Here is a 19,249-nt window from a genome sequence, read left to right as displayed (position 1 = left end):
TGTGGAGAAGACTAACAACCCTAGATACAAAAACCTCAGATTTCACTGGTGAGTGAGTGATGGATAGGTCTTTGCTTCTATCTTCAGTGACTACATATGCAGTTATCCTCAGAATCTTTTTGTTTCTAAATCCAAGGTAGCATTTAAGTGTTGTTCAAGATTGTTATGATCCTTGAAAACAAGGATTTTTTTTTAACACAAGTGTGTTAAAATGCCAGGGCTGTGGCTATTGTTAGCTCACACCTGTAATCCTAGGTACTAAGGAGGCTGAGATCTAGAGGATCATGGTTTGAAGCCAGCCTAGAAATAAAAATCCATGAGAATCCATCAAAGAAAACATCACAAAAAGCTACACTGAGGGCCTGGCCTAAGTGATTGAGCCCCAGCAAACCAAGCAAGCTCAGCAAGCTTGAGGCCCTGCGTTCAAACCTTGGCACTGAAAAAAAAAAAGAAAGAAAAAGAAAAGCCAGGACCAAAGAAAAAAAAATGTAGGTAGTTATATCCCTTACAATGGAAGCCCAAACTTAGTAAGATTATCACAAAGTTGGAAAAGAAATTCATTGTATGGCACACACACACACACACACACACACACACACACACACACACACCCCACACACACACAGGGCCAGAGGACCACACCACAGAAAGCAGGACACACAACAAGCAATCTGAAACCCCAAAGAAAGAAACTCAAAAGCCACCTCCCTGGAAGCCCAGTCCGCAGCTCCATCTCTTTTGGACTTACAGTCTTCTTTAACATCCAAGCAGTGTGAGAGCCCTCATTTGGACAGGAAAGGGGTCCTTCAGTTTGGGTGTCCACCCAGGTGGTTGAACAGACTGTGGTCATGTGGTATTGTAACAAGGCAGGTAGCCACTGTTCTGGGCCCTCCAATACCAGCATCCGGGCTTTGCTGTGGCCAGGCTGATAATTAATCAAATGCCTGATCGTCATCCTTTTTTTTTTTCTTGCCGGTCCTGGGCTTGAGCTCAGGGCCTGAGCACTGTCCTTGGACTTTCTCAAGACTAGAGCTCTACCACTTGAGCCTCAGCACCACTTCCAGCTTTTTTCTGTATATGTGGTACCAAGGAATCGAACCGGGGTCTTCGTGCATGCTAGGCAAGCACTCTACCACTAGGCCAAACTCCCGGCCCCTTCATCATCCTTATTACCTGAGTTAGACCCAGTTTAAGAATCCACACATTCATTCATTCATTCATTCATTCAGTTTATCTGAGTAACATGAAATATAAGTCAGGCTTGGGAGGCTAAGGCAAGAAGATCCTTTGAGTTCAGGAGTTCAAGCCCAGTCTCAACAAAATAATGAGAAGTGAGCTGAAAAACAACAAACAACCACAAGAAAGCAACATAGCTATAATCAGTATTGGTGGCTGAAATTAGGGCATCAATCGTGGGTTGTAGGCCCTGTGCTCAGCAAATTCCTGAATGTTGCTATTATCACAACATTGCAATGATTTGAAACACACACACAGTGTGCTGGACACAGTTCCTGGCACTGTGCAAACATTTAGTTAGTGCTCACCAAAGCCTGATAGAGTGCATATGTAAGATTTCATAATGAGGCGCCAGGTGCCAGTGGCTCACATTTGTAAGCCTAGCTACTCAGGAGGCAGAAATATGAGGATCAAGGTTCAAAGCCAGCTAGATCAGAAAAGTCTGTGAGAATCTTCTCTCTAATTCATCACTACAATGCTCTAAGTGGAGTTATGACTCAAGTGGTAGAGCACTAGCCTTGAGCAAAATAGCTAAGGGCAAATAGGAGACCCTGAGTTCCAGCCCTACTGCCCATACAAAATAAAATAAAATAAAATCACTTGTCTCTTTCTGTTTGAGAGAAGGCTGTGGAAAAAGATCCATATCTACACTACCAGATAGAAAATGGAGTTTCAACAAACATATCTAACCTGCTGGTAATAGGCATGCTCAACATAGTGGTTTTTAAAGATCTGAGATTCGTCTTCTGCTGTGGGAATTATGTCCAGCACTTTCTTCCTGACACACATATTCCCAGAGAAGAGCTAGAATGCGGCATGTTCAAATGCAACTCTTATTTTTTTGTTAGTCCTGAGGCTTGAACTCAGGGCCTGGGCACTGTCCTTGGGCTTTCTAAAGGCTAATGCTCTACCACTTGAGCCACAGCTCCATTTCCGGCTTTTTCTGTGTATGTACTACTTAGGAATCGAACCCAGGGCTTTTTGCATGCTAGGCGAGCACTCTTACCACTAGGCCACACTCCCAGCCCTAAATGAAACTCTTTATGCATTCCAAAGCAGAGCCCAAATGCTAGGGTCACAAACGTGTCCTCTGTGTATTGCAGAGCAGAGGCAGGGATTGTGGCAGTCAATTCATTAATTCACGCATATATCTTTCTACAAAACTCAAATCTCATTACTTCTCAATGGTAGAGCAAAACACCTGACATGGCACAGAAGCAAACTCAAAATGAATTAGTCAGAAAACAATATGCTATATAGGGAACAAATTTAAAAGTAATACCTTTCTATGAAAGCCACTCTGAAGTCTGGATGTGTTGATGAAGGTGTACTGCACCCCCCAACCAACTTCACCAACATACTCGTGTTTGTATTTCGGTGGCAAGCTTCTGTGAGGGGCCTCCCTCCACAAGTATCTGAGATCTCCAGTTTTTTCTAGAGTTGGCCGCTTTTCTCCTATGTAGGAGGTATGCTCATGAACTTTGGATACATGGTCCTTTATGTAATCTGGACCTTAAGGAGAAAGAAAAACACACTTCAAAAAAAAAAACTCTCCATGTTTTATACTAAAATTCTTTTAATTGTGAAAATAATAACAGTTAATGTTTTACTTACTGTGTTCCTATGGGTAGGGCATTCAGACATGTTAGTTCAAATAATCCTCATTAATAACCAAAAGTGACAGATTTATTTTCCCTCTTTTAAGACAGAGAAAATGTTACATATAAAGACTTGTTCAGGCTTTGTGCCAGCGGCTTCCATTTGTAATCCTATCACTCTGAGGATGGAGGTTTGAAGCCAGCCCAAGCAGACAAATCTGAGACTCATCTCAAACTAAAGCTGGAAATGGAGGTAGAAATAAATTGGTAGAGTGTCAGCTTTCAGCAGTAAAGCTGAGGAAAAGCACCTAGGTCCTGAGTTCAAGATTCAGTTCTGGCCCATGCACCCCAGTCCCTCCCCTCCCCCACATCTATCCAGAGTCACATGTAATAAGCTCTTCAAAGCCAACATGCTGCCTGGAAGGTTAGATTCAATGGCCACTAAACTGCTCTCACATTTCCCAAAGAAGCCACAGTTGCTTGAAGTTGGAGTATTTTATCCAGAGAAAATCTGAAATGAGGTTTAGAATCCTCCCCGAAGGGATTAGAAGCTATTGGAAAACTGAGTCAAGTACTGGATGAGAACATTTATCACATGATGACCAGAGGCAGGGATAGTGAATGGATGTTCCTATTTCAAAATACAAAACAATGAACAAAACCAATCAGTGCAATGTAAGAGTGGGTAAAGCAAACAGACATCAGAGGTCTGGGCAAAGAGCATGTAAATAAGTTTGGTATTTAAAGTTGATGATGTGTAAGTGATACACTAATGGAAAAGATGGTACTAATTACAAATGGATACACTACCCGGGAGGAACTTCAAAAGCCCTGGAACCATATGGGTATAGAATTATGTGCATAGACTAGAGATTCAAAGAACATACTCCATTCCTGTTGCTGCTGCAAGCATGGACTGAAGATGGTGGAGGCAGAAGATGTAGCTCTTTTCATTTTGGAGCTCAGTGTGTGCAGAGAGAGAGGTGGGCAGCAGAGTACGAGTGAGGCCAGGTACTCACTCACCTGAGCACTCTGCAGAACCTGCTCTGACAGGCGTCTTCACAGCTTGCTAACCACCATTACTCCCTAGGATATAGTGGCCTGAATAATCACCTTCTACCTAATTTCCCCTGGTGAAACAGGACATGTGCCTTCAGTTTTATGTGCTTCAGGTTTTCACTCAGCCATAACCACTCAGGGGATGTATAGAACTGTCAGAGCCTGAGAAACTGTTCTCTCCTCATCTGACAGATGTGAGGTTTCACCTACACAGCTCTTACACAGGACACTGCTTGCAGCTTTGCTTTTAGCTATTCAAGTCTTAGTCTATTTGTGCTGCTCTAACAAAATATCTAAAACCTGACAACTGGAGAGCAGTTGCTTAGTCTGGAGGCTGGGTATTCCTCAATAGAGGGGACAGGCCATATGGCTGGCAAGGGTTGCTCTGTCTCCTTCCTGAGAGAGGAGGGGTACCCAGTCCTCACACAGAAGGAGGCAAGGGAAAAACTGGGTGCTTTCATCCTGCATGAGAGGAAACGGCCTCTGTGGACACTGCCCATTGATTTTCAACATGTGCGTTTGGAGGAGACTCATTCAATCCACAGTTTCAACTGAATGGAAGCATTTGGTTTTAGAGAATGTGGTAGAAAGTGCTCATGCGTGCGTGTGTGTGTGTGTGTGTGTGTGTGTGTGTAAGACAGAAAGATCAAGAATACTCCACGCTGTAGTTATATCATTAAACTTTCCTAAGCGTCTGCCTCCTTATCTCTGTGTAGAACTGATGTACTACAGTGCGCATGCACAGTACTTGCCTCTGGGCCTGGCCCTGGCCACAGAGATGCCTCTGCCATAGAGGCCTGTGGATGCTACAGATGGAAGAAGTTCCACACTGACAGCAGGTCATCTCCAGCCAGCCAATTGTTTTCCTTAACCATAAAGTCCTCATGTCACTCCTCACCTAATACCATCAGAAATGCAGAGGTGTGGCTTAAATAGTGTCCAATCAAAGTCTAGCTTATTAAAAGCTTGTTCTTGAGGTCACCCTTCTGGGAAGACCTTCAGTCGATGGGGCCTAGTAGGAGGTTGTTAGGTCCTCAAAGGGGACTAGAGGAGTGACAGTCTCTTTCACCTGGAGCCTCTGTTTTACCTATTACAGTTTGTTCTTTTGTTTATTTCTTACGGGCTTATGAATTTACTAACGAATCACTTTTTTACTGTAAACAAATATTAGATCTTTCCATCAGAACTGTTCAAGATTAAAGATCAGTAAAGTTTTTTGTAAAGAATGAGGGAGAGGGGTCAGGAGTTTGGCCTAGTGGTTAAAGTGCTTGCCTAGCATGCATGAAGACCCGGGTTCGATACCTCGGTACCACATACATAGAAAAAAGCCGGAAGTGGTGCTGAGGCTCAAGTGGTAGAGCTCTAGCCTTGAGAAAGTCCAAGGACAGTGCTCAGGCCCTGAGCTCAAGCCCAGGATTGGCAAAAAAAAATAATGAGGGAGAAGTTATTCCAGCTTTGCTGGCCATAAAACTTGTTTCACCTACTCACTCCTGACTTTGTAGGATAAAGGCCACCACAACCAACACAGAGACAAATGACCCTTCACATCACATGTCCCAGGACAGCTTCATAGGGTGGCTCAGATTTCCTACAACTCTGCAGTGGGACCTGGAGTTGACCAAAGCTCTATGACAAATGGATCATGGGGAAGATGATCGGAATTGTGGTGCAAACCCTCCTGAAATTAGAGTAACTAGACTTGCTCTGCATCCCTATCAAAGTATTGGTAGACTGAGTTCAGGTTTTTTTTTTCATTTGTGAAATAACTAAAAGTGAAGAAAACAGTGTAGTGAAATGTTTCATAAAGGGTATGGTCACATTACAAGTTTCTTCTTAGTTTACACTAACTGTGCTGATCAACTGCGGCACTATTATGTCAACCTGCTATTTGGGGGGGAAGGGGTAGAGAATGCACACACCCCAGTACTTGAACATAGGGCCTTAGGCTCTCTTAGATTTTTTGCTTAAGGCTGATGCTCTACCACTTGAGGCATGCTTCCACTTCGGACTTTTTGCTAGTGAACTGGAGGTAAGAGCTTCTTGAATATGTCTGCACTGGCTTCAAGCCATGATTCTCAGTTTTCAGTCTCCTAAGTAGCTAGGATTACAGGCGTGATCCACCAACACCAGACTAAACTTGCTGCTTTAGACAGTACATGATCATTCTTTATCTTGGATTTGTCTTGAACCTTTATTTTTTGCCGGTCCTGGGCCTTAAACTCAGGGCCTGAGCACTCTTCTTGGGCTGTCTCAAGGCTAGAGCTCTACCACTTGAGCTGCAGCATGACTTCCAGCTTTTTTTCTATGTATGTAGTACCGAGGAATCGAATCTGGGTCCTCCTGCATACTAGGCAAGCACTCTACCAATAGGCCAATCCTCGGCTCTTGAACCTTTGTTTTGAGATTAAAAATACTTTTGGTATAATCAGTGAATATTTGTTATTATATGTACCCCAGATCAATTATTTTTTCTCTGAAATTCACCAACTTTCTTTTTTCCATATATATTTATTATAATTAATAGAAGGGTTACATTATATTCACCAGATAGAAGGTGCATTACTTCACAGACATTGATATCCTTTCTCATGTCTTGGTCCCCATTTCCCTCCCCCCACTCCCACCCCTCATCTTGTTTTTCCCCTTCCCTATCCAATTTCAAATAAACAAGCACATACATATATAATATATCAGATAGCAAGGTGAAATACGGAAACAATACGAGATAACCAAGGGACAGCAAAAGAGATGAGAGATAACATAGTACATTAAGGACAACAATCACTCATTTATGGCTTTTGTTTCTATATCCTGGTGGTCCTTTCATTTAGTGTCATACTATATGGCCTTATGTATCTAGGTTTTGTTCTATTGTAAATCTCTACGAGGAGAGCCCAAGGTTTCTACTGATTATGACAAATGAGGGAAACCATTGAGCCTAAGTTCCTTTGAGTCTGGCTTCCTTCACTTAATATGATTATGATTTTTTCTAAGTCTTTCCATTTCCTCACAAATGGGGCAATGTCATTCTTTCTGACAGCAGCATAGAATTCCATTGTGTATAAATACTCATCAACTGAGGGGCATCTGGGTTAATGCTAAGTCGTGGAATTGCTGGGTCATAGGGGAGCTCTATGTTTAGTCTTTTAAGGAACTGCCATACTGCTTTCCATAGTGGTTGAATGAGTTTGCACTCCCACCAACAGTGTAGTAGTGATCCCTCCTGACCACATCCCCTCCAGCATCTGTTGTTATTAGATTTCTTGATTCTGGCCATTCTGACTGGAGTGAGGTGGAATCTCAGAGTTGTTTTGATTTGCATTTCTTTTATGGCCAGAGATGTCGAGCATTTCTTTGTGTGTTTATAGGCAATTCTTATTTCTTCTTTAGAGAAGACTCTCTTTAAATATTTGGCCCATCTTTAAATGAGATAGTTGTTTCTTTGGAGATTAGTTTTAGAGTGATTCAATTTTTTGAGCTGTTTCTATATTTTAGATATGAGGCTTTTGTCTGTTGTATGGTTAGTGAAGTCCTTCTCCCATTCTGTAGGCTTCATAATTAATTTGCTAGCTATGTCCTTTGCCATACAGAAGCTCTGCAGTCTAATGCAGTCCAACTTATCCAGACTTTCTCTGATTTGTTGTGTTTCTTGGTCCTTATAACGTTTCAACCTGTGCCAAGGAGACTTAGTGTATCTCCTATTCTTTCTTGTAAAGTTTTCAGTGTATCTGCTTTTACCTCCAGGTCTTTGATCCATTTGGAGTTAATCCTGGTGCAGGGTGACAAAGAAGGATCCAACTTTAGTTTTCTGCAGGTGTTTAACCAGTTCTGCCAGCACCAGTTGTTAAAGAGGCTGTCTTCCATTGTATTTTTTTGGCTCTCTTATCAAAGATTAGGTGGCCATAGGCCTGTGGGTTAATATCTGGGTCCTCAGTTCTGTTCCATTGGTCTTCGGGCCTGTTCTTGTGCCAGTACCAAGCTGTTTTGGTCACTATAGCTCTGTAATAGACTCTAAAGTTTGGTATTGAAATTCGTCCTGGGCTATTCTTTCTGCTAAGAATTGTTTTTGCTATACGGGCTCTTTTATTATTCCATATGAAATTTTGGATTGCCTCTTCTATTTCTTTAAAGAATGACATTGGGATATTGATGGGTATTGCATTGAATTTATAGATAGTCCTTGGCAAGATTGCAATTGTCACGATGTTAATTCTTCCAATCCAGGAGCATGGGAGGTTTTTCCATTTCCTCAGTTCTGCTTTAATTTCCTTTTTCAAGGTTTTAAAGTTTTCATAAAAAGGTCTTTTACATTCTTAGTTAATTCCTAAGTACTTTATTTTCTTTGAGGCTATTGCAAAAGGAGTTGCTTTCTGGATTGTTGCCTCATTCCTCTCATTGTTGGCATAGAGGAAGGCAGTTGATTTTTGAGGGTTAATTTTATACCCTGCTACCCTTCCAAAGTTTTGAATCAGCTCCAGCAGTTTGGGAGTGGAGTCTATAGGATTCTTTAAATACAGAATCATGTCATCTGCAAAGAGGGATAGTTTTACTTCCTCTTTCCCTATTTGGATCCCCTTTATGCTTGCTTCTTGCCTTATTGCTCTGTCTAGGCATTCTAATACTATGTTAAAGAGGAGTGGAGAGAGTGGGCATCCTTGTCTTGTTCCTGATTTTAGAGGAAATGGCTTTAGCTTTTCTCCATTAAGTATAATGCTCGCCGTGGGTTTGTCATACACAGCCTTTATTATACTGAGGAATATTCCATGGATTCCTAGTTTCTTCAGAGCTTTTAGTATAAAGGGGTGAATTCACCAACTATGTAGCAAGTAATAAACATACTTATAACCAGATATCACTAGATTAAGCTGCATAATATGAATGTTGACAAATAGAAAATAAAAATGTGAAATTCTAATCCTAGACTAGATTAAATAGGCCTGGCTTCTTAAAAAATCTTTGTGAACTCTGAAATTATCATTGCATATATCTTTCTCATGTCATAAAATATTTTCCCTCTAAACATTAAAAATAAGTTAAAACTATTTTTGCTCCTTGGCTCATGAAAACAAGTGGCAGAATGAATATGGTCCAAGGCCTGAAGTTGGCATCCTTGGTAGCCAGTGGGATGATAAAGATCACTGTGAAACAGTCCACAAACATCATTTTCTATCAACATCTGAGAACAGGTGTTATCTACAATGTATAGAGAGAAAGCTAGGTGCAGTGGTTCCCAATGTGGTCCTAGCTACTTCAGAGGCTAAATCCTGGAGGCTTAAAGTTCAAGGCAAGCCCTGACAGAGACTTCTCAAGACCCCTTCTCAACTAATTAGAAGCTTAGCGCCATGATGTGTACCTGACATCCCCACTATGTAGGAAGGGTAAATAGGAGGATAGCTATCCAGGATGGCCTAGGCCAAAGCAAGACCCTATTTCACAATAATGAGAAGCCAGGCACTAGTGGTTTTCACCTGTAATACTAGTTATTCAGGAGGCTAAGACTTGGAGGATTGTTGTTTAAACTTGGCCTCAGCAGAAAAGTTCTTGATTCCTCATTTCAAATTAACCAGTGTGATGGAAAGGCTCGCTGTGAAAAAGACAGCTGAGTGAGAGTGTGAGGCTCTGAGTTCAAGTCCCAATACTAGAACAATTAAAAAAGAAAAAGAGGGTTAATTTTATACCCTGGTACCTTGCCAAAGTTTTGAATCAGCCCAAGCAACTTGGGAGTGGAGGCTATACGGTTCTTTAATTACAGAATCATGTTGCCACATATACCATAGTTATACCATTATATGAAAAGCCACATGTCCAGTACGCCTGAAAATACATATTTGTAATTTTGAAAGACATTTGGAGCTTCATCAAAGCTCAGGCCACTCTGCCTAACTTGGCAAAATTTCATGTGTGATAATAGGCCCATATTTTCAATTCCTTAAATATGACTCTTCATGTTGAAATGGACACTAGGTAAGCAGAGATCTGTCGTGGGGATGCTACTGTCATGAGATGGTAACATCACTGTGGCTTAATCTTGGTTCCTACACCTGTAAATTAGGATTGGAATCTTCAGGTTGTTTCAACAACACTGGATTTGGTCGTTCCCAATTTGAAAATGCCAGTTTGTTTTTTTAAAAAAAAATAAAGTGCAGGCACTGATTCCTTTGCATTTGGATAAAGCTGGCAAACTCTTGCTACTAGTTTAGCCCATAAAACAACTACATGTTTTAAAAATTCATTTCAAATAACAAAATAAGCATATGTACAATATATCAGATAACAAGATAAAATAGGATAGGGAAGGGGGGAAAACAAGATGAGGGGTGTGGGTCGGGGAGGGAAATGGGGACCAAGACATGAGAAAGGGTATCAATGTTTGTGAAGTAATGCACCTTCTATCTGGTGAATATAATGTAACCCTTCTATTAATTACAATAAAAAATGAAAAAAAGTAAAAAAAGAATACAGAATCATGTCATCTGTAAAGAGGGACAGTTTCACTTCCTCTTTCCTTGTTTGGATCCCCTTTATGCTTGCTTCTTGTCTTATTGCTCTGGCTAGGAATTCTAATACTAAAGAGAAGTGAAGAGAGTGGGCATCCTTGTCTCATTTCTGATTTTAGAGAAAATGGCTTTAGCTGTGGGTCTGTCATACACAGCCTTTATTATATTCAGGAATGTTCCATGGATTCCTAATTTCTCCAGAGCTTTTAGCATAAAGGGGTGTTGGATCTTGTCAAATGCCTTTTGTGCATCTATTGAGACAATCATGTGATTTTTGACCTTGCTCTTGTTGATGTGTTGAACTATATTAATTGACTTGCGTATGTTGAACCAGCTTTGCCTCCCTGTGATGAATCCTGTTTGATCATAGTGTATCATTTTTTTTTGATGAGTTGCTGAAGATGATTGGCCAGTATTTTGTTGAGAGATTTTGCATCAATATTCATCAAACAAGTGGGTCTATAGTTCTCTATTTTTGATGAGTCCCTATCTGGTTTTGGGATAAGGGTTATGGTGACTTCGTAGAATGAGTCTGGCAAAGAGCCTTTGCTTTCAGTTTCATTAAAGAGCTTGAGGAGTATTGGTGTGAGCTCTGCTTTGAAGGCCTTATAGAATTCAGCTGTGAATCCATCAGGCGCTGGGCTTTTCTTGGATGGGAGATCTCTTATTACCATTTCTATTTCAGTACTTCAGTTAGGTCTGTTTAGTTGGTTTAGATCTTCTTGGTTTAGTGTGGGTATGTTAATGTTGGCTAAAAATTCATCGATCTCTTCTATATTCTCAAGTTTGTTGGCATAAAGGTTTGAAAAGTATTCCCTTATGATGCTCTGTATCTTGAAATTTTTTGTCATGATATTTCCATTCTCATCCATGATTTTATTGAGTGTGCTCCCTTTTTTTGGTAATTTTTTTTTGTCAATTTTGTGAGTTTTTTTTAAAGAACCAACTCCTTGTTTTGTTTATTCTTTAGACTTTGATTCATTTAAATCTGCTTTAATTTTAATAATTTGTTTCTTTCTACTGGAATTGGGATTGGTTTGTTGCTTTTTTACAAGAGCCTGAGGTGCACCATTAACTTGTTGATTGAAGATTTTTCCAGTTTGTTAATATAGGCACTCAGAGCTGTAAATTTTCCTCTGAGTACTGCCTTTGCTGTGTCCCAAAGGAGCTGGTATTTTGTGTCCTCCTTTTTGTTAAATTTCATAAACTGAATTTCTGTTCTGATCTCCTCGATGAAAGCCTAGTGCTCTAACACTGGAACCTATACTTCCAGATTGTTTATTTTTTTGTAGTTTAGGGGCGATAAGAGACTTTTCTACCCAGGGTGGCATTGAAACTTGTTCCTCAGTCCATGGCACTATTGGGAAGTGATAGACCTGTAGAGGTGAGGCCTAGTGGCAGGCCTGTAGGTGGTGGGGCATGCTCTTGCAGGTCTGGAGCACTAGCCCCTCTTTGGCTTCCTTTGTTTCCTGGAGGACACAAAGTGATCATCCGCTCTGAACATGCTCCAATCTTGACTACTTCACCACCACGTGTGCAAGTATGCTGCTAGCCAATCTGAAACTGCAAGCCAAGGGAGTTTTTTGGAGTTTATTGTTGTTGTTTTCTTTTTTTTAAATTTTTTATTGTAATTAATAAAAGGGTTACATGATATTTGCCAGATACAAGGTGCATTAATTCACATACATTGATACCCTTTCACATGTCTTGGTACCCATTACCCTCCCTCTACCCCCCCCCCATGTTGTTTTCTTTTTTAACTCCTCAAGACCAGGTTTTGCTATGTAACCCGGCTGGTTTGTAATTCTCCATTCTAACTTCCCAAAATGCCAATAACTTTCCCCTCTTTAAGTTGGGTTATCTCCAGTCTTCGTTATAACAATAAGAACCTGAATAATAAAGCTTTCTCTTCTGCAAAAGATCCCTAGTCCCTTATTGGAAAAGTTAGGCACTCTATTTCTGTTTTTCAATTCCTTGAGGGTAGAGTGCCATATTAGGGCCACATTATTGTTCTCTGCTCTTCTGAAGAGAAGTGAGTCTCTTTTGGTGAAAGTGGGTAAATTATACCCCTTTCTTTTTCTTTCTTTTTCTTTCTTTCTTTGTCTCTTTCTTTCTTTGTCTCTTTCTCTCATTCTTTCTTTCTTTTGCCAGTCCCAGAGCTTGAATTCAAGGCCTGAGCACTGTCTTTGGGCTTTCTCAAGGCTAGAGCTCTACCATTTGAGCCTCACCACCACTTCCAGCCTTTTCTATGTATGTGGTGCCAAGGAATCAAACCCAGGTCTTTATGAATGCTAGGCAAGCACTCTACCACTAGGCCAAACTCCCACCCCCCCCTTTATTTTCTCTATAAGGAACACTAATTGGAATGATAGGATCCTCATCTTAACCTTTTATGTTTGGCAGCACTGGAGTTTGAACTAAGAGCTTTGCACTTGCCAGGCACTGGAGCTTCATCTCTAGCCCTAGAATCTTCATCTGGAGCACACAACACCTGAAGGAACTGGAGCAATTTTAAATTTTAAAAAGAACTGTCAGTCAGGCACTGGTGGTTTATACGGATAATCCTCAATAATCAAGAGGCTGAAATCTAAGGATCATGGTGCAAAGCCAGCTTGGCAGGAAAGTCTATGACACTCATATCTTCAATCAGCCACTAGAAAACTGGAAGTGGGGCTGTGGCTCAAAGTGTTAGAGCACTAACTTTGAGCAAAAAAACTATGGGACCACCCCCCCACCCTCAGGCCCTGAGTTCAAGCCCCATGACTAAAACAAAACAAAACAACAACAACAAAAAATAAAAGCCTGTACTCAACGCTGCTGTTCTTGAGAAACCTAGGGGAATAAAAACATATTTGTACACACACAAAAAAAACCCTAAAACTAAAAATATTTAGATACAATCTTAAAGACTGGCTTAAAAACAATCCTCAAATAGCCAAGTGCCAATAGTTCACACCTATAATCCTAACTATTCAGGAGCCTGAGATCTGAGGATGATGGTTCAAAGTCAGCCCAACAGGGGAAAGTCTATGAGACTCTTATTTCCCATTAAGCTGGAAGTAGAACTATGGCTTAAGTGGTAGAGTACCAGCCTTGAGCAAAAAATAAGAGAAAGCACCCAAGCTCTGAGTTCATGCACGTGCGTGCATGCACACACACACACACACACACACACACACACACACACACACACACGTGCACGCACGCACACACACTCCCAAAAACAAACTGTTACAAGAATAAAATCTTGTGTAAGCAAGGAGCACACTTGCTTTGCTAGAAAGCTCATAGTAACATGATTCATTCTATAATATTGTCTCATGACACCAGTCCTGCACTTTCAGAGACTAAAATGAAACACAGCAATACAATACGCAGTAAGGAATTCCATGAAGATGGAAGGGAGTGCTCTAATGAGTATATGTGACAATCTGGTGTCAGCCTGGACATAATTTGGCACTGCAGACATATGGTTCACAGTAGCTGTGCTTGTTGAGGAACCTAGCCAAAGCCAGGATCAAAGGGAAGGTGAGATTGTGAAATGTGTAATCAACTCTAATGGGCACATTGGATACATGCACATAGGAGAAGGAGAGAAAGCAATGTTAGAAATTACTACAAGTAATATAAAAAAGACTCTCCAGTTCTGACAGCTACCACAGAATAAATTCAAGGACTGGAAAAATTCTCACTGCTGCATTTTAGTTCAGTCATTGCAATTATGAAATCATTCACCAATGGCCAGAACCAAATGCCCCAGCATGGGTCATTTCTGAATGGGAATACTGAGGAAATGTCACTTCCCTGTGTATGTTAGCTCCTCAAATGATGAGCTTTCTGCTGGATAATCTGAAAGCCATAGAGGTGGAAGATATTGACCAAATTGCATCCAATAGCCTCATGAGAGGTCCACTGATATGGATGGGATAATTGCACATAGAACTCTGGGTTGGACTTCAGAGTTATAAAGCATCCAAGAATTCATTCATACCTAAATATAGTTCAAGCAATGGTTCACATAATAAGTGACATTTTACTACGTGTTCTGTACTCTGCATTGTGGCTTGACCTCGGCTTCTGTTTTTGTTTGAAAAAGATCACAGTCATCTAATCTTTAAGGTGCATTTTACTGAGACGTGTGTGTGTGTGTGTGTGTGTGTGTGTGTGTGTGTGTGTGTGTGTTTATGTGTGTCCTAGGGCTTGAACTCAAGGCCTGGGTATTGTCTCTAAGCTTTTTTGCTCCAGGCTAGCCCACTACCTAACTCAAGCCACAGCTCCACTTCCAGCTTTTGGAGGATATTTAATTGGAGATACAAGTCTCACAGACTCTCCTGCCTAGGTTAATTTCAAACTGCAGTCCTCAGATCTGTCTCCTGAGTAGTTAGGATTACAGGTGTGAGCCACCAGCACCTGACTTAACTAGATTTTCTTATACAGTGTGGCCCATGTTTTGTGTACAAGCTATTGTTCTAGCTGTCTCATGAGTGTGTGTCTTGTCTCTCTGCCAAGCCAGCCTTTGTTAGTGGCATAGGGTTTTACCCTTCTCCTATTTACCTCTTAATGTCCACAGCACTTTGGAACAAACTATATATTAAGCCAAAGCTTGGTGATATTTGTGGAAAGAATGAGTTCTATTTATTTATTATTGTTTTGTGTCAGTCCTGATGCTTTAACTCAGGGTCTGAGTATATCCTTGAGTTTTCTTGCACCTATTTCCCCATTTGCAACTTTTTAGTGGTTAATTAGAGGTAAGAGTCTCATGGACTTTTCTTCTCTGGACTGGCTTTGAACCATGATTCTTACATCTCAGCCTCCCGAGGAACTAACAGTACAGGTGTGAACCAACAGTACCCAGATGAATGATTTTATATCATTAAAGTTGTCAGTATGATTTAAAAAAATACATATAGAAAAAGAAGGTAGGATAAAAATGTTCTAAACCTCACTGGACTTCTACTTGGAAAAGAAAGATCTGTCTCAACAACATTGCAACCAAATGATTCTACCTATAATCTTGTCACTTGAAGGAGACATGGATAAGAAATGGACCACTGTGGCTGGAAATTTGGCCTAGTTGTAAAAGTGGTTGCCTAGCATGCACAAAGATCCAGGTTCAATTCCTTAGTACCACATACATAGAAAAAGCCAGAAGTTTTGCTGTGGCTCAAGAGGCAGAGAACTAGCTTTGAGTAAAAGCCCAAGGACAGTTCTCAGGCCTGTATTTAAGCCCCAGGACTGCCCAAAAAAAATAAGGGAGGAGGAGGAGGAGGTGGAGGAGGAGAAGCAGTAGGAGGAGGAGGAGGAGGAGGAGTAGGAGGAGGAGGAGGAGGAGGAGGAGGGGGAGGAATGGACCATGTTCTAATTTACTTAGAATTTTTCTAGAATAAATATGCATGGTACAATCAGGGTTGTCAGGAGACATCTTTCCAGTCTTGTGGATAGCCTCTCAACATGCCATTTAAACAGGAAATAAAAGGTGTTAAATTTTTTTGTCAGTCCTGGGCCTTGAATTCAGGGCCTGGGCGCTGTCCTTGGGCTTTCTCAAGGGTAGAGCTCTACCACTTGAGCCACAGCACCATTTCTGGATTTTTGCTATGTATATGGTACCGAGGAATTGAACCCAGGTCTTCTTGAATGCTAGGCAAGCACTCTACCACGAGGCTACCACCAGCCCAGAAAAAACAAAAACAAAAACAAAACCCTGTAATCTCAGCTACTCAGGAAGCAGAGATGGGAGGATGGCTTTATGTGGCCAGGTCATTGAGACCGTATCTCAACAAACAAGCTGGGCATGATGGTATGTGTCTGAAATCCTAGCTACATGTGAGGCAGAGGTAGGAGGATCGTGGTCTTTTGCTCTGGGCAAAAGTGCAAGATCCTATCAAATGGTAGAGTATCTGCTTAGCAAGTATGATGTTTTGACTGAAACTTTAGTATTCAAACACAGAGTGGGGGAGGTATTAGCAAGATCCATGTGTGTAGAACTAATGAAAACTGTATTGGAGGTGGGTGGTGGAGGCTCACTCCCATAATTCTAACTATGCAGGAGGCTGAGATCTGAGGATTGTGGTTCAAAACCAGCCTGAGCAGGAAAGTTATGAGAATGGTATCCCCAATTAATAACCATAAAGCCAGAAATGGAACTGTGGCCCTAGTGATAGAGCACTAGTCCTGAGGAGAAAAAATAAAAACAAAAACAAACCAACCAACAAACAAAAAACAAAAAGTAATGCCCTTAGTTCCAATCCCAGTAATGGCACACAGAAAAACACAAACAGTAACAACGAAACAACAAAAATATATTGCTGGCTGCTTTACAATGAATTTTAAGACTACATGAAATCATTTGAAGATATTTCTCTCCTTGGTTTGTACCAAGGGACTGAGCTTGCTCAGCTTGCTTGTATGTTTGGTGCTCTATCACTGAACCACATCTCCAGCCCAGCTTTTTGCTGGTTATTTGGGAGATTGAGTCTCAGACTTTCCAACTTGGGATGGGTTCAAACTTCAATCCTGATTTCACTGTCCCGAGTAGCTAGAAGTATAAGCATGAGCTACTGGTGTCCTGTGTTCCTTTGGTTTTTAATGCTTGCTAACTCACAGTAAGTTTAGTATTTGCACTATTATATTTAAAATTGTAGCAATAATAATAGTGAAGTCACACAAAAAATAGTCTTCACAAAATGCAAAGGAGAAATCAATTAGTGGTGGTCATTTTGTTCTATCTGTGATCTAAAGTAGAGATTAGCAAACATTTCTGTAAGGGACCAGGCAATAAATATTTCAGGCTCTCTACTTCCACCCTGAAACAATCATGTGCAAAAAGTAAGCTATGCAAAATCTTACAAGCTCTGTGTAGTAGTAAAACCTAACTCATAAACACTGAAATTTGATGTTTTTTTGGCAGAACTGAATGAAGGGGCTTCCAACATGAAAAACACACATTACCATTGCATCACATCTCCAACTCAACAGTACAACATTGTTTTTTTCCATTTAAAGGATATTCACAGGGTGATTTTCTACAATTTCAAAATATTAGAAATATCCCAAGTATCAACAATAGAGGAGTGCTGAACAGCGCATTTATACCAAGGGATCTGGCAAATCTCAGTAGCAGTGTGCCAGGAGAGGAGAGTGTGAGTGGCAAGTGGAAACTGCACCAATAGCCCACCGTCATGTGTATCCACGTGTGTATGTGGTGCACTAATGGAGGGCGGATCGTGGTCCAGTGATTACATGACTTTCCTGTTTATTTCTTAAAGTTTAATAACTTCATAGGACACAAGTTAGTTGGGCAATAATTTATATTTTAAAAAGATTAAAACATTTTTAAATTAGCATGCATCAGTGTCATGTGGGGGTTTGTGGTGACAATTCCCCTTTTCTCTTTCTAACCCCCTCCTTCCTCCTCTACTCTTTCTCAAGTCATGTGCTGGGTTTCATTATGTGATACACATCACATACATGTGCACATATATATATGTATATATGGTACATTTCTATCCTCTTATTCTTCAGTGTCTATTTCTCTCCGTCTCCCCTCTCACTGATCCCTGCCCCCAAACAGCACACCTTTTATATTCATGGCCTATTACCAGGGTTTGAACTCAATCTCTCCTTCTGGATTGGCTTGCTCACTTGGTGTTCTACTACTTGAGTGAGCTAACACACACACACACACACACACACACACACACACACACACACACACTGATTTTTTTTCCATTCTATTTTTCCAAAAGTGTTTATCAGATGAAAAGTAGAATCTTAAAGTTCTTTTATTTGTGCCAGTCCTGGCTTGAGCTCAGGGCCTAAGCATTGTCCTTGGGTTTTTCTTCAGGACAGAACTCTACCACTTGAGCCACAACACCACTTCTAGCTTTCTTTTCCTATGTTTGTAGTACCAAGAAATTGAACCCAGGTCTTTGTGCATGCTAGGCAAACACTCTACCAGTAGGCCAAACTCCCGGCCCCTTGAAGGTCTTTTTAACTATAGGATCATATTGTCTATAAATAGGGATAATTATATTTTCTCCATATTTGATTCCCTTTTCTTTTTTCTCAGAGAGAGAATCCCTCTTTGGCTAGGGATTCCTGTATCAGACTGAATACAGTGGGGGAGATCAGACATTTTTGCTTTGTTTCTGATTTAAGAGGAAATCATCTTAGTTTTTTCTCATTTAGAACAATATTCATTATGTTGAGATGCTATATTCCTAGTTTATGAGGTTTTTATCCCTAGTTTCTTCAGAGTTTTTAATCATAAAAGGATATTGAATTTTGTCAAAAGCCTTTTCTGTATCCATTAAGATTATCATGTAGTTTTATCCTTGTTTCTATTACATATATTGAACCATTGGCATATGATTTTTCAATGTGCTGTGGAATTCAGCTTGTAAATATTTATTGAGGAATTTTGTGGAACCACACCTTTTTTTGACCAACAAAAACACAAGAAGGAGTGTTGTGTTGGCTGGCATCTCCTTTCTGACAGTGTGACAACTGTTTTCTTTGTTATTGGAGTTGACTAAGTTACCAGTAAGATGATATAAAGGTATCGATTATAAAGGGTATGGCAGTTACTGACAAATTATGATGTAACTTATGAAAATGGCACTTGTTGGCCTGGGTGAAATATGGCAGTCCCTCCTCCATTCATTGCTTGAATTACCAACTAGGCTATCTGTTTCAGATGCCAGTAAGAGACTTTAATTTAGGCCAATGTAATTTGAACCAATAGGCAGTATTGTTTAGCCTAGTGAATTACACAATAAACAAATAAAATGAACAAAAGTATACCACAAGAAAAACATAGATCTGCTCTTTCAATTATGGTGAAACAGTGTGCTGTAAAAA

The 19,249-nt window shown here is 40.5% G+C and overlaps 1 protein-coding gene across 1 annotated transcript in view; it reads right to left on the bottom strand.

Annotated features, from left to right (window-relative positions):
* Window positions 1–19,249, bottom strand: part of Spmip2 (sperm microtubule inner protein 2) — a 107,999-nt gene that overhangs the window by 53,194 nt on the left and 35,556 nt on the right. The window contains exon 2 of the mRNA XM_090343187.1: window positions 2,519–2,748. Coding sequence (XP_090199313.1) covers window positions 2,519–2,748 — 230 coding nt within the window. The remainder of the gene's footprint in view (window positions 1–2,518; window positions 2,749–19,249) is intronic.

The sequence above is a fragment of the Megascapheus bottae genome, chromosome 13 (genome assembly GCF_031878675.1).
Source record: "Megascapheus bottae isolate mThoBot1 chromosome 13, mThoBot2.hap1, whole genome shotgun sequence".
Classification (NCBI taxonomy): Eukaryota; Metazoa; Chordata; class Mammalia; order Rodentia; family Geomyidae; genus Megascapheus; species Megascapheus bottae.
This window is presented reverse-complemented; position numbering and strand designations above follow the sequence as displayed.